Source organism: Brachyhypopomus gauderio, unplaced genomic scaffold (assembly GCF_052324685.1).
Source record: "Brachyhypopomus gauderio isolate BG-103 unplaced genomic scaffold, BGAUD_0.2 sc44, whole genome shotgun sequence".
In the NCBI taxonomy this organism is placed as follows: Eukaryota; Metazoa; Chordata; class Actinopteri; order Gymnotiformes; family Hypopomidae; genus Brachyhypopomus; species Brachyhypopomus gauderio.
In genome coordinates this window covers 1,423,265-1,436,664 of record NW_027506870.1, presented here as the reverse complement: position 1 = coordinate 1,436,664, position 13,400 = coordinate 1,423,265, and the positions used below count along the sequence as shown (strand labels likewise).

At 38.9% G+C, this 13,400-nt stretch overlaps 2 protein-coding genes across 7 annotated transcripts; both read right to left on the bottom strand.

The window, feature by feature from the left end:
• Positions 1–367: 367 nt before the first annotated feature.
• Positions 368–6,955, bottom strand: LOC143486143 (uncharacterized). 4 transcript variants are annotated; one of them, XM_076985996.1, is made up of 7 exons: positions 6,816–6,955; positions 6,000–6,287; positions 5,476–5,775; positions 3,741–3,908; positions 3,520–3,645; positions 3,272–3,315; positions 368–2,976 (listed from the first exon to the last, which is right to left on the bottom strand). In XM_076985996.1, exons 1-7 carry the CDS (start codon positions 6,883–6,885, stop codon positions 2,785–2,787), a joined length of 1,188 nt encoding a protein of 395 aa, XP_076842111.1. In that variant the 5' UTR covers positions 6,886–6,955; the 3' UTR covers positions 368–2,784. The 4 variants fall into 4 exon arrangements, with proteins under 4 accessions (XP_076842111.1, XP_076842112.1, XP_076842113.1 ...); XM_076985997.1 differs by having other exon boundaries at positions 3,520–3,615; XM_076985998.1 differs by having other exon boundaries at positions 6,000–6,086.
• Positions 6,956–7,907: 952 nt separating this feature from the next.
• Positions 7,908–12,140, bottom strand: LOC143486144 (polymeric immunoglobulin receptor-like). 3 transcript variants are annotated; one of them, XM_076986002.1, is made up of 7 exons: positions 11,790–12,140; positions 11,297–11,599; positions 10,622–10,957; positions 10,453–10,470; positions 9,408–9,570; positions 8,327–8,373; positions 7,908–8,192 (listed from the first exon to the last, which is right to left on the bottom strand). In XM_076986002.1, the coding sequence occupies exons 1-6, from the start codon at positions 11,827–11,829 to the stop codon at positions 8,352–8,354; spliced, it is 882 nt and encodes a 293-aa protein (XP_076842117.1). In that variant the 5' UTR covers positions 11,830–12,140; the 3' UTR covers positions 7,908–8,192; positions 8,327–8,351. The 3 variants fall into 3 exon arrangements, with proteins under 3 accessions (XP_076842117.1, XP_076842115.1, XP_076842116.1); XM_076986000.1 differs by having other exon boundaries at positions 9,442–9,570; positions 11,790–12,139; XM_076986001.1 differs by lacking the exon at positions 10,453–10,470 and having other exon boundaries at positions 9,442–9,552.
• Between the last annotated feature and the right edge of the window lie 1,260 nt (positions 12,141–13,400).

Sequence of the window (13,400 nt, the reverse complement as noted above, 5' to 3'; positions counted from 1 at the left end):
GCATCAAGGGGAGAACAAGAGCACAAGGGGACATACTCACTAACAATGACAAGGGTGATATACACAAGGGTGATATACCAAGGGGATTTTATACAAAGAAACTAGACAGTGAAATGAGACTCAGGTGTATGCACTAACGACAAAGGGAGAAACAATGGGAACGGGGAAGCTAGGCGGGACCAGGGAGGAGGGAGGGGCTGGACGTGACACATTCTTTCCAGTAGAGGTAGACATATCAACAAACATTATTCTAGACGAGACATATATTAGCCTACATAAATTATTTGGAAAAAAAAAAAAACTAAACATATATAAAAAAATTTATTCACCTAACCTAGATAATAATAATAATAATAATAATCTTAATTTGTATAGCACCTTTCATACATACATGCAACTCAAATTGCTTTACAGTATAAATAAAAAGAAACATTAAAAGGAGATAATGTGATGTGCGGAGCAGCAGACACGACGACAACGGAAACAATGCAACACAGAACTTTTACTGGACACAAAACACGTAGCTTCAACACGGAAGTGCAAGCACGGTACAAAGACACTCACACTGGCATGAAACTTGACCAGTGGTTCCCAAACTTTTTCTGCCGTGCCCCCCTTTAGTAGATAAGAATATTTTTGCGCATATCGTTTCGGACAAAACTACAAAGAATGTGACGCGGCTAGTATAAACGCCACCACCATTCGCGCAGATTCATAGATGTATATTTCTATTCATATAGATCTATGTACAGTGGTACCTCGAGATACGAGCTGCTCTATATACGAGCGATCCAAGATACGAGCACCGAGACGAGCAAAATTTCTGTTCGACACCCGAGTGCACGCTCGAGATATGAGCATGAACCACTAGGTGGCAGTACAGTACTATATGGAAAAAAAGAAATCATTAATCAGCTCAAAGACACACTCAAACGCTTTTCTTTCTCTCCCTCCCCCACAACCTTTTGTCTTCTCAGCTTTAATTCGCCTGTCTCGTTTAGACTGTGAAAGTGTTTCTATTGTTAAGCATATGTGTGGTATGTCCGGTGAAGTAGACTCGTACAACACCCCCCACCCCCGCAGCGCCATTTAAGGATTACAGTATGTACTTACTGTACTGTACCATGTTTTTGATACTACTGTACTGTAATAACTATTTCTCCTACATTTATTTTACATGTTGCGTGTGCCTCTATCAATAAAGAACATGTCTTTTTTTCCACATTTACGCTAGTTTTGTGACTTTTTTAAGGACCGGAACCAATTACAATACTTTACATTGTTAAATTGCTTCCAGAACCGAGCAGTTCGAGATACGAGCACGGGTCTGGAACGGATTAAACTCGTATCTTGAGGTACCACTGTATATATATATATATATATATATATATATAGTGTGTGTGTGTGTGTATATATTTATTTATTTTGATGCCTGGTGTACCGTCAGGTAAAAATATTCTTTCACCGGTTTTGCAGGGGTTTTTTTATTCTCCACTGCCACCTATCGCCACCTAATCGTTTCGGAGAACACTGTAGTGAAGCTCGCGCAAGTATAAACGCCTCCACTGTTTGTGCAGGGTTGCGCGAGATGGGCGGAGTCACGCGCTACGGTCACTCGCGAAAGTACAGTATAAACCAGGCTTTACTTCCAAGCTCCGCGCCCCCCCTGCAATAGCTCCGCGCCCCACCTAGGGGGCGCGCTCCCCACTTTGGGAACCACTGCTTTAGACAAAGATGAGCACAAGACATTGCGCGAACGCACATTATATAGGTGATTAACACATACCCTCGTGATCTCGAGACAAGGCACAGGTGCGACTACGAACACGCTCACAAACGACCCACACCCACAGAACTACAAACATGGACATAACTGCACGCAGACGACATAGCGACACGCCCACAGGGAAGGGTCCGGAGCCGTGACCGTGACAGATAAGACAAAAAGAAAATGTTAAAAGAAATTAAAGATACAAATATTAAAATACATAGAATGTAAAAAAGTAAAGTAAATAAGATAATAAAAAAGTAAAGTAAATAAGATAATAATAATCGGGAAAACTATTAAGATAATAGAACAGATTTAGCTAGATGTGTCAGTAACAACAATAAGTTCAATGTTACATATTGTTACCTGTTAATTCAATGTTTTACTTTCGTGTTGGGCCTACATTTGCATTTGGCAATTATTCTTATCCAGAGTGACTTACCAGTGTGACCTACGAGTATGATTATGCCTGCACTCCCTGGGACTTGACCACATGACCTGGGTGTTATTAGTACTAGTCTACAGGGCCTACTGTTGGTGTCCTTGTTCTACACAAATTTATTCAAACATAAAACTTGTTGAAAACTGGGGATAACCTGCTTAAGTTAATTTTGTATACAACCAGTAACAAACAATTCACATGCAATTCTGATGACAAAAAAACAAAACAATTTGACATTCATTTACATTTTGTGTGTGAGTATTGAACATAACACAGGCAATCTAATTTTATAACTGTAACTACTCGTTTTACCCTTTTTTCTCACATTACCCAAGTGTCAAGCAAAAATTCTGTTGACCTTTATCCCATATGCTATGATGAGCATGATATAAAGATGCACAAGTATGACTTTGATCAGCACGACGTTGATAAGTACAAACATGACAACAAGAGACATAACTTCGATAAACACCACTCAGAGACATAACGAGAGACACAACTTTTAAAATCTACAACAAGCAAGTTTTGAAGAAGCACGTCCTTACAGCATGTCTGCCTGTGTCTCTCTGTCTTGTTAAGACTTGGGTTGTCTGATAATGGCATATGCACACACATCCTCTGATGAAGGGTTCTGGTCAGAGCTGTCTGGCTTCAGAAGGAAGGTCACTGTAGCATAGTTGAAGCTATCAGTGGGACCAGCAGAACATCTTTTGTGTTTTTCTGGTTGATCTTTAATCTTCTCACAATCAGCTGTACTTTGAGCAAGCTGAGGAAAGTGATATATGAGAGATCAAAATGAGGGCACAAAAAGCATGAAAAAGGAGAGTGAAGATTATACACCTGATCAGAAATACTTAGACAAGTTAACTGACAATTACTACTGCAAATCAAAAAGTGGGGAAAGAGAGTTATGACCAAGCGGCAGTGATTATGATCTAAACCTTATTGCATTACTTACAGATATTCATTTGTTGCTGTATAAATATTACATTGAAAATGCTTGTAGATTAAAATAGATTTGCCACCCTCCCCCACACACACATACACACTCTGTAACTCACCACTATATTATCATCTCCCTGTTGAACATGGGATAAGCCATGATCTGTGGAGAACAGCACAAAGCAGGAATCACTCAAATGTTATATCACCAGGGGGCAATGAAAAGTCAGGCACATATAATACTGGAGATGTGAAGCCATACTTTGAGTGAACTGTTGACAATGCAATGGTTATTTTTGAAAAGTGAGAAGTAATGTGGGTGTGCACAGCTGCCCAGAGTATGTAAGCAAAAGAGTTGAATAGTCACCATGTTTCTTTTGTCTTTTTCTGAGAAAGATGTAGAGTATAACACCAACCAGCAGCAGAGCAGTTAGCACAGAGGGGATGATGAACACGGCCATACCTGCAGATACAGACCGAAGCAATTCTGGGTCTGCTTTGCATGTGAGAGATGAAACACATTTAGAAAATCACAATGAACTGCTCAGACAAGGCAGTGCCAATTGATTTTTAACTTAAGAGACTTACCTGATCCTGGCATTGGCAATGAAGAAGAAGAAGAAGAAGAAGATGATGATGATGATGATGATGAAGTCTCTGCAGAAACAGACACTGTGTTGGGAGTGTGGGCTACATCTGCAGCTTTTGCATCCTTTCCTCTCAGCTCTGTTGTTTTAGTGAATGCAGTCTGAGCACCTAAAACCATCACAAGATGAATCAAACACAGTCACCAACATCAGTGCTTGCAGAAATACACTGAGATAATGAATAACCACTGCTGAAATATATTTTAAGGTGCAATGTAGATAATGTAGTTGTAAGAAGAGACATTGGAAAATGAATAAGATAAACAACACTAGTGCCTCTGATCATGGGGTCACTAGTTGGTGTCACGATGGTGATATGGAGGGGGTCACTAGTTGGTGTCACGATGGTGATATGGAGGGGGTCACTAGTTGGTGTCATGATGGTGATATGGAGGGGGCACTAGTTGGTGTCACGATGGTGATATGGAGGGGGTCACTAGTTGGTGTCACGATGGCAGCTTAGGCATATTGCTTGTTCTGTCATCAGTGCATGGATTAAGCCACAATTCAACTCAATAGTTTGTACACATGCAAATAAACATAGTACCCACGGTCCTATCATTGTCATTTTTGTGGCATTGGGGTCCATGTGCCCTGTGTGCAGCATGCAGCAGGTGCATGTATTGTAAGTCTGCATTTACCTCTGCACAGGGTGTTCTGTTTCTGCTATTAATAAACCAGTTCAGGAAATCCAGCCTGCCTCCTCCAGCTTTCTGAATGGTACTCTTCTGATTGGTAAGCTTCCTCATAGCTGTCTTCTGATTGGACAGCGAAGCTATGCTCAAGCATGTCAGCAGCGGTTGTTTCTGCAGCTATTTTGTTTTGTTCCACTTTCTCCCAAGAAGCTGACGGAACAGCACTCCAAAACTGAAACCGGCCCAGTAGGGAGTTGTGTTTGTTTTCCATGCTCTAATACAGAGCATGGGCTTGGGGATTAGTTGCTGAGTTGATAATAGACTGAATTTATTTCTATAGCACTTTTAAAAACTTTTAAATCTCTTCACAGAAAATGTAATATTCTGAGAGCCCTCACATCATCTGGGAGAAAATTTCACAGTTTGGGGCCAAAGGGCAGCATCTGAACACTTCAGTCGGTGGTAGAAACCATCAGAATGTGTTTAAGATCTGATCTGATAGCATTTGACACTCTTCAGTTCGCTGGTAGGAACTATCAGCATGCTTTTATCAGCTGATCTGAGAGCAGTCTGTGCTCTTCAGTTGGGTGGTAGGAACCACCAGCATGTTTGTTTCAACTGATCTGCGGCCCCTTAAGTTTACATGCCTTGCGATTAAACTGCTGAGGTGTAAACCATATAAACACTTAAAACTCAGCAGTAGGAATTTAAGTCAATTCTGAATTAGTTCAATCAGAAAATATACAGTCTGAAGACACTCCTGTCTTAGTACCAGGAAATGAACCATGTGCCAACTGACTGAGGATGAGGATGCTGCCTGAGGATGTGAACAGCAAACCTCTTTCAAACCTTTTTAAATCTGAATGGTTTATAGAGCCATATTCATGATAATTCAGAAACATAGAAAGGTTACATTGCTATGCAAGTCTACTAAAGTCTACACCCCCAGCTTCTCCTTTTGAAAGAGAAAATTATGTTCAGCCTAAATGATAAAGAATGTAATATTTGAAACTAATGTTTGTAACACTGCTCAAGACTTACCATGACAAAACTGAAGAGCCACAGAGGAAATGACCACATGGCCTGCCATTGTAGAAGCCCCACACCAATATATCCCACAATCCTTCTCTATGAGGTTAGCAATGGTCACAGTGAAGACTCCAGTAGACACATTATCAGTCAGAGACAGGCGTTCATTTTGTGTTTTTTCTGATGTGACCTTGACTCCATACTTTGTACAGTTTGTTGGCTGTCCAATGCAAAAGAATTTCACTAAATGTCTAAGGTCATCATTATAATGGCATTGAATAGATATATTTTTGCCTAAATTACAAGTCAACCCTGTAATCAGAAACAAATTTAGCACATTAGATTAAAGGATGACAATTAGTTCATTTAACTAATGAGTACTAACGAGTACGTTGCCTATACTCGTACATGTGCAATGACAATAAATTGAATCTGAATCTGAATCTAACAGTTTGGTTTTGGTTCTGTGGTTGGTCTTTATATGTTTTATGTCAAATTTACTTGTGCAAAGAGATGTGTTGTGATTGTTTGCTTACCAGGTTTTATGGCTAGCTGGATCTTCACTTTGTAATTAGTGGAAGATGAGTTGTTGGTTGCTAGACACCAGTATATGCCTTCATCCTCTAATTTCACATTAGTGATGGTGACAATAAAGGTTTTGTTTTGAATTACAAATCCTCTATTCTGGAAATTAACAGGGTTGTCACAATTGTCTTTGCAAATGTACATTGAGTTTTGCTCATATTCAGACTCAAATGGACACCTGATCTGAACATCTCCTCCCTCATATGCTGTATAATTTAATACAATTTCACACCTCAGCACTATGTAGAGAAACAAAGGAGATGAGAGAGAGGGAGACAACAGGTTATAATATAATATTGATTGGTATAATATTGGTTGGTTCATTAAGGAACACACTGAAAACAGAGAAGAGAATGAGGCAGAGAGGGTTTGGCAGAGAGAAGCAGAAAGGGAGAGATGAGAGAAGAAAAGAAGAGATGAAAGAAGAAAGGAAAAGATGACAGAAGAAAGGGAGAGATCAAAGAAGAAAGGAAGAGATGAAAGAAGATGAAAGAAGAAAGGAAGAGATGAGAGAATAAAGGAAGAGATCAGAGAAGGAAGGAAGAGATGAGAGAAGAAAGGGAAAAATGAGAGAAGAGAAAGGGAGAGATGAGAAAAGGCCTTTTCTTTCCTCGAACAGTGTACAGTGAGGTGAAGCCAAAAGGAAAGTACGAGGCCTGTTTCAATGCATAAAAATACCCACCTTACAGTTACACAGGCTTATGGAGGCAGACAGACGTATAGGGGCAGACAGACATACAGAGGCAGATAGTGGGCCAAGTTCTTACCTGGTAGAATCCAGAGGATGAGAATGTGTGGAATTCTAAAGTAAAAGTTTTCTGTGAATATTACGGTCATTCTTGTTTAAATATTGAAGTTTTGAAATTATCTTGTCAGCTATATGTATATATAGACTCTGTTACTTCTGAATTCTAACACCTCTCTCCCTCTCTCTCTCTCTCTCTCTCTCTCTCAGACACACACTCAACAGCTACAAAGTTTCTTCCTCTTTCTCAGCACCTCCGCCCTTTGCCACCCTTGTAATGTGTGATATAGTGAAACAGATAATTCCCTCTGCTGGTAGAATAATGTAGCTATAGTGTTGCCACCTGTCCCGGTTTTCACGTGCCTGTCCCGGTTTTCACGTGCCTGTTCGGTTTTCCCGGGCTGTCCCGGTTTGTCCTGGTTTTTCTTCTTTTTAATATTCAGTCTAAACTACATTAGTTCAAACCATGATTCAAGACTGTTTCGGCACACTTTAAATAATCTGTTTTTTTTTCTCTCGCTGTGTCCATTTTAAACCCCTCCGGTAACATTTCATATATTATCACATTAAAATCATGTACCAGATTTTCATATTTGCACTGGTAAGCGATATACTTCATCTCACATCTCACTTCGTCTCATTTTAGACTGGTGTGGAAGGAACAGTCCTTTTGACTTCAACACAGCACTGTTGAGTCTCCTCAAGTACTACCACATTTCTCACATCGCACCTGGCTACTGTACACTCCAGTGTCACAGATTGAGCTGGAATTTCTCAGGGACTGCATATTTATTGCTAGCATAGTCTGAGATTAGTTCTGTCTCTTCCTTTACAGCTTCAGTGTTTATTATTCATGTCTATTTTTGTTCTATTGTTGTTTTATTATTAGGGTTCACACACGTAGTGTGGGGAACCTACTGTAATTATTATTTATAACTGCAGTACTGAAGCAGCCTGACAGTGTTTTGTTGCACAACCCTGTGTTGGGAAAACAGAAACAAAGTTGAATCTAAAGGCTCTCTCTCATCGCTCAGATCTTTCATTCCTTTTCTTTCTCCGAACAATAGAAACAAATGAACACAATGTTTTACACAAACATGACAGAACAGGCCTGTCAAAGATAAAGAAGGCACTTTATTCGGGGGCTGGTGTGTTAATCCAAGAAGGTGAGTAGCAGACTGAATGTGCCTCACACCCCATGGTGCACAGTAGCATACACTGGAGAGGTATCTGCTGTGGCCAGCGGTAGAAGAGCCACCGTGTAGAAATCAAGTGCAGGCTCTGCTGGGCTGTTAGGAGAGGTGGGAGGAGCCTTCAGTTTTTGGGTGGTGGCATAAACTGTTGTGGATGTGGCCTGTGAATAGTCTGAAACATCTTCATAGTAGGGAGAATGGTGAACCTGGGGAGAGGGAGACATACGAAATACTCTATGGTGCTTCCAGGTTACAGCAGTGGTTTCTGTCAGAGAAAGTATGTGGTGATGGAAATGATGAGTTTGTTTGTCTCATATATATGTAAAATATGCAGCCTAACCTCATTACTGTTTATTGTGTTTCTTCTATTTGTTGAGAAATAAGAACCTGTAGAATGCAAAAGGTCATGTGATTAGCCAAGGTCATGGGATCATCTGAGGTCATGTGATCAGCCAAGGTCATGGGATCATCTGAGGTCATGTGATCAGCCAAGGTCATGGGATCATCTAAGGTCATGTGATCAGTGAAGATTAAGATAATTATCAGAAAATTACCAGAATTTCAGATTGTAAAATTATTATTCATTTAAATTTTAGTTCCAAAGGAGAGAATGGCAGTTGGTGACAGATTCCATTCCAGCTTTATTCTTTGTTCTGTTTAGGTCCAGCTAGTCCCCAATATATATTATGAGTTAATGAATCACTGGAGTTTTGCTCTACGGTAAGAAACCTCCTGCTTTTCTTCAGTGGTCCAGTTCTGAACTCAGGACCACCATTGACTGGATATTCCTGCATATGACACTGCTGTGGCCGACACCTTCATATCAACATAAACAACTACCATACAATATCATTACCATACCACTACCATATAATTACCATATCATTACCATACCACTACCATATAATTACCATATCATTACCATACCACTACCATATAATTACCATATCATTACCATACCACTACCATATAATTACCATATCATTACCATACCACTACCATATAATTACCATGCCCACTACGATATCATTACCATGCCCAGTACTATTTCGTTACCATACCACTATCATATAATTACTATGCGCACTACTATATAACTACCATACCACCACCAGACCATTAACAAAGCACTACCACAACACTATCATATCTCACTACCAAATTTACATTTACAGTCATGTTACAGTCATGTACATTTACAGTCATGTTTGGAACAGTCATGTTCCAAAACACACCAGTACTGAAACAAGGGCTAAAGAATGTTTTTACATCTATTAAATCGACAATGAATCTGTGTGCAAGTACATTTTATATGTTAAATATTATGAACATTCCAGAACATGTTGCAGATGCCAACAAGGAACAACAATAATAATATATTAACATAACATGTCAAAGCTGTTTTTTTCTTATCCAATTACTTTGGGAAGAGGAGGAGGAGTGTATGAATAGTACTTTGTGATTTATGGAATCCCAGTTTATAGAGCATCAGTGCTGACCCTCCGATGAGCAGTAGAAACACACAGACACACACAGCGATGATGGGAACACTGAGGCCAGAGCTGCCTGGAGATGAGGGAAACACTAGGACACACACATGATACGTTATATATATAACGTATAGACAACAAAATTCATAACACACACACACACACACATGATACGTTATATATATAACGTATAGACAACAAAATTCATAACACACACACACACACACACACACATGATACGTTATATATATAACGTATAGACAACAAAATTCATAACACACACACACACACACACACACACAATACGTTATATATATAACGTATAGACAACAAAATTCATAACATATATATAACGTATAGACAACAAAATTCAGAACACACACACACACATGATACGTTATATATATATAACGTATAGACAACAAAATTCATAACATATATAACGTATAGACAACAAAATTCATAACACACACACACACACACATGATACGTTATATATATAACGTATAGACAACAAAATTCATAACATATATATAACGTATAGACAACAAAATTCAGAACACACACACACACATGATACGTTATATATATAACGTATAGACAACAAAATTCATAACATATATAACGTATAGACAACAAAATTCATAACACACACACACACACATGATACGTTATATATATATAACGTATAGACAACAAAATTCATAACATATATAACGTATAGACAACAAAATTCATAACACACACACACACACACACATGATACGTTATATATATAATGTATAGACAACAAAATTCATAACACACACACACACACATGATACGTTATATATATAACGTATAGACAACAAAATTCAAAATTCATAACATATATAAGAGATATATACCTCTATATATGACATATATATATATATGATATAAAGATAACAAAATGACCCATTCTAATATATTCTATATGTCAAAATTATTTTCTTACCAGAGACATCTACTGTTGCTTGATATTGATGTCAGGGAAAGAATCATGAAATTAACAAACATGGTGGATTAATGAGGATTCAGGTGGCATAGCAACTGTATATGCTGGTCTAGATCATTCAAAAAAGTTGGGATAAACATGCAACTTCATAAGAGTAACAGATTCTCACATGTGACATGAAGCTGTATTTCACAGAAGACAGGAATGTAGGGGGTCATAGATCTGTCCAGCTTCTTCTGAGCTCCACACAGGTAAAGTCCTCCATCCTCCACTGTCACATTACTGATTTCCAAACTAAACATGTTTACTTGTGTTTCCTCTAAAAGGGAAAATCTCTGTTTCCCTTTTCGTTGTTCAACATTAGTTACGACTGCATGGATGCTGTTGTTAGCCATTCTGAACACATATTTAACATCATTTTTATACTGCTCTGGATATGTGCAGTTGAGTGTAATGTTGTGTCCTTGGTGAGCTGTTTGTGTGAGTGATGTTCCACAGCAAGGATCTGCCAAATGAACAAAATGAGTCAGTGAGCATTTCATGTGCTGTAAACTAGAAAGAGAAAGAAAGTATTTCTGTGCTCTTCTGAGGTGTAAAAGATCAGAATCCAAAAGTAAATGTGTCCCTCTAATTGAGTTCAGTAATACTACTTACTGGTTTAAGCTAACAAACGATGACTGGAACAAAATCCTGGTGTGGATTTCACTTCCTGCATCTGAACTTCTCTAACTATAACACTATCTGTGCCATTCTAGGGGCCCTCCTGACCAGACCTTCTTACAGTCCACATGTGCTATGATATGTTTGAGAAATCAAACCCAGAACACAAAATTAAGTCTCTCACCTTCTTGTACGTTGAGTGTCACGTCTATACTCAACTCTCCTTCTACTCCACACCTGTAAGCTCCAGCATCCTGCTTACTTATGTTTCTGATTAATACACTGTAGAGGCCAGTCGTAATGTCATCTACAGCCATAAATTTGACTTTACCAGCCCAAATCTGGGAAATTAGTTCATTTGTGCATTTGTTTTGTTTAATCTTGCAAAAATACTTTGTGTGATTCATGTACTTGAGACGATCATACTGCCAGTTGATAATGACACTTCCTTTTCTATAGCCAGTCACATCCTCACAGTTCACTTGACCTGTGAATCAAAATGCAGTTCCTCTTATAGAGTCATGTTATCTGAACAAGGGGCTTTGTGTCATACTCACAAAATGTATATTTTTATTAAAAAGGTAAATGAACAAGATTAAAAGGATGAAAATATGAACCATGTAAACACTCATAATAAACATGTCATAAAAGCCTCTGAGTGAAGTTGAAGACCTCACCTGAGAAGAGCCATAAACTGAAGATGAGGAGGATCTTCATTGTTTACTCATTGGATTTTATGATCATCAGATTGTGCTTCCAAAAGGACTGAAGATTTCCTAAGAGTGCAAATGTCTTTTCTTCTGTTAAACTCTTTCACTCCTCTTCATTCTCTCTTCTCTTGTTGAACTCCCTTCTGTTAAACTATTTGTATTCTCTTAAACTCTCTCTTATGTTAAACTGTCTCTTCTGTTAAACTCTCTCTTCTATTCTGTTACACTCTCGCCCTCATATTTTAAGTAGTCTGCTCCTCTTTCTGTCTAACACCACTTCCTCCTGTCTGTGGTCCATCCTCTCTGTTGCACTGTCTTTCCTTAACACCACTTCCTGCTGTCTGTGGTCACTCCCCTCCAGTGTGGTTCACTGTATTCACTCCAGTATAGGAGGTGCTTTTAGATTTGGATGTGCAAGTTGGCCAAAATTAGCAAAGTTACACAAGTTCATATGGCGTTCATCTGCTGATTCTACTTAAGACTGGGATACTAATTAGACCACATCAGCTTTTATGTCATCTTAAATGTAAATTGATATGAGTTCATCACTTTTTGAATAACTGCAATCACAGTTCAGGGCTCAAACAGACCACAATGCACATAGACCACAGCTCACACAGATCACAACATACACAGATCACAGCTCGCACTGATCACAATGTTCACAAACCACAGCTCACACATACCATTGCTCACAGACAACAGCTTACACAGACCACAGTTTACCCTCTGCTCTTCCTCTTCCTCACATATCATGTGTTTACACTACAGTGTGCAACAATTACCCCCAGTTGTGTTCTAGATGAAAGCTAATCCAGGTGGAAATATGCAGGAGTCTAGGTACTAGATAACATACTAAGAACTGCTTTTGTCACAAAATCATTAGAAAACCAGTAATTACAGTATGATAAATATTACTCTACTCATTTTATGAATGATAAATGATGGATTTATCTTTGCATTGTATATGTATCAACTTAGCCAACTGCTTAGCAACATTCAGTGGGAGGCAAAGAGCAGCTCATTTAATTAATTAAAGTTCATCAGAGGCACATGCACTTGCTTCTGCTTAAGCGAAGCTCTTCACCAGATTCTCTGGCAATCTCTTGATCTTTCTCTATGGCAGAGGCCTTTGCATGTACTCCCACAGCTCCATGTCTCTTGAGGTTCTCAGTATTTGTCTCTTTACTCCTGTCAAACTTGAGCTCATCCTGGTTTCTTTTGCCTTTCAGGCTTCAAATCTGGACTCTTTGTTGTCTGGGCCATAATTCTACTTAGCAAAACACAAACCAAAACAAAGACAAGCAACCAAACAGATAGAGAATGATGATGCCACGCATGAATATACCTCTGCCCCTCGCTTTCTGACAGAATACTGGTACCACTGTTTAAGGACAAAGGCCAGTGTTTCACCTCATTCAGACTAAACGAGTCACACACACCTCTCGCTCAGCACTACCCATCAGTCCATGTTAATGGGGCCCTGTTTTTTTTTTGTTGCAATTTTACTTTTGGAAAACAAGGCCCAATATGGTCATTTTATATTTGTCAACACATTGCTGCAAAACTTCTCAAAAA

Coding starts and splice junctions, on each gene's coding strand:
- LOC143486143 (XM_076985996.1), bottom strand. CDS start 6,885: ATGACCGTAATATTCACAGAAAACTTTTACTTTAGAATTCCACACATT. Junction 6,288..6,815: donor CATCCTCTGGATTCTACCAG/GTAAGAACTTGG, acceptor TTCTCTACATAG/TGCTGAGGTGTGAAATTGTA. Junction 2,977..3,271: donor AGGGAGATGATAATATAGTG/GTGAGTTACAGA, acceptor CACTTTCCTCAG/CTTGCTCAAAGTACAGCTGA.
- LOC143486144 (XM_076986000.1), bottom strand. CDS start 11,829: ATGAAGATCCTCCTCATCTTCAGTTTATGGCTCTTCTCAG. Junction 10,958..11,296: donor GACACTCAACGTACAAGAAG/GTGAGAGACTTA, acceptor TTCATTTGGCAG/ATCCTTGCTGTGGAACATCA. Junction 8,193..8,326: donor ACACAATAAACAGTAATGAG/GTTAGGCTGCAT, acceptor CCCTCTCCCCAG/GTTCACCATTCTCCCTACTA.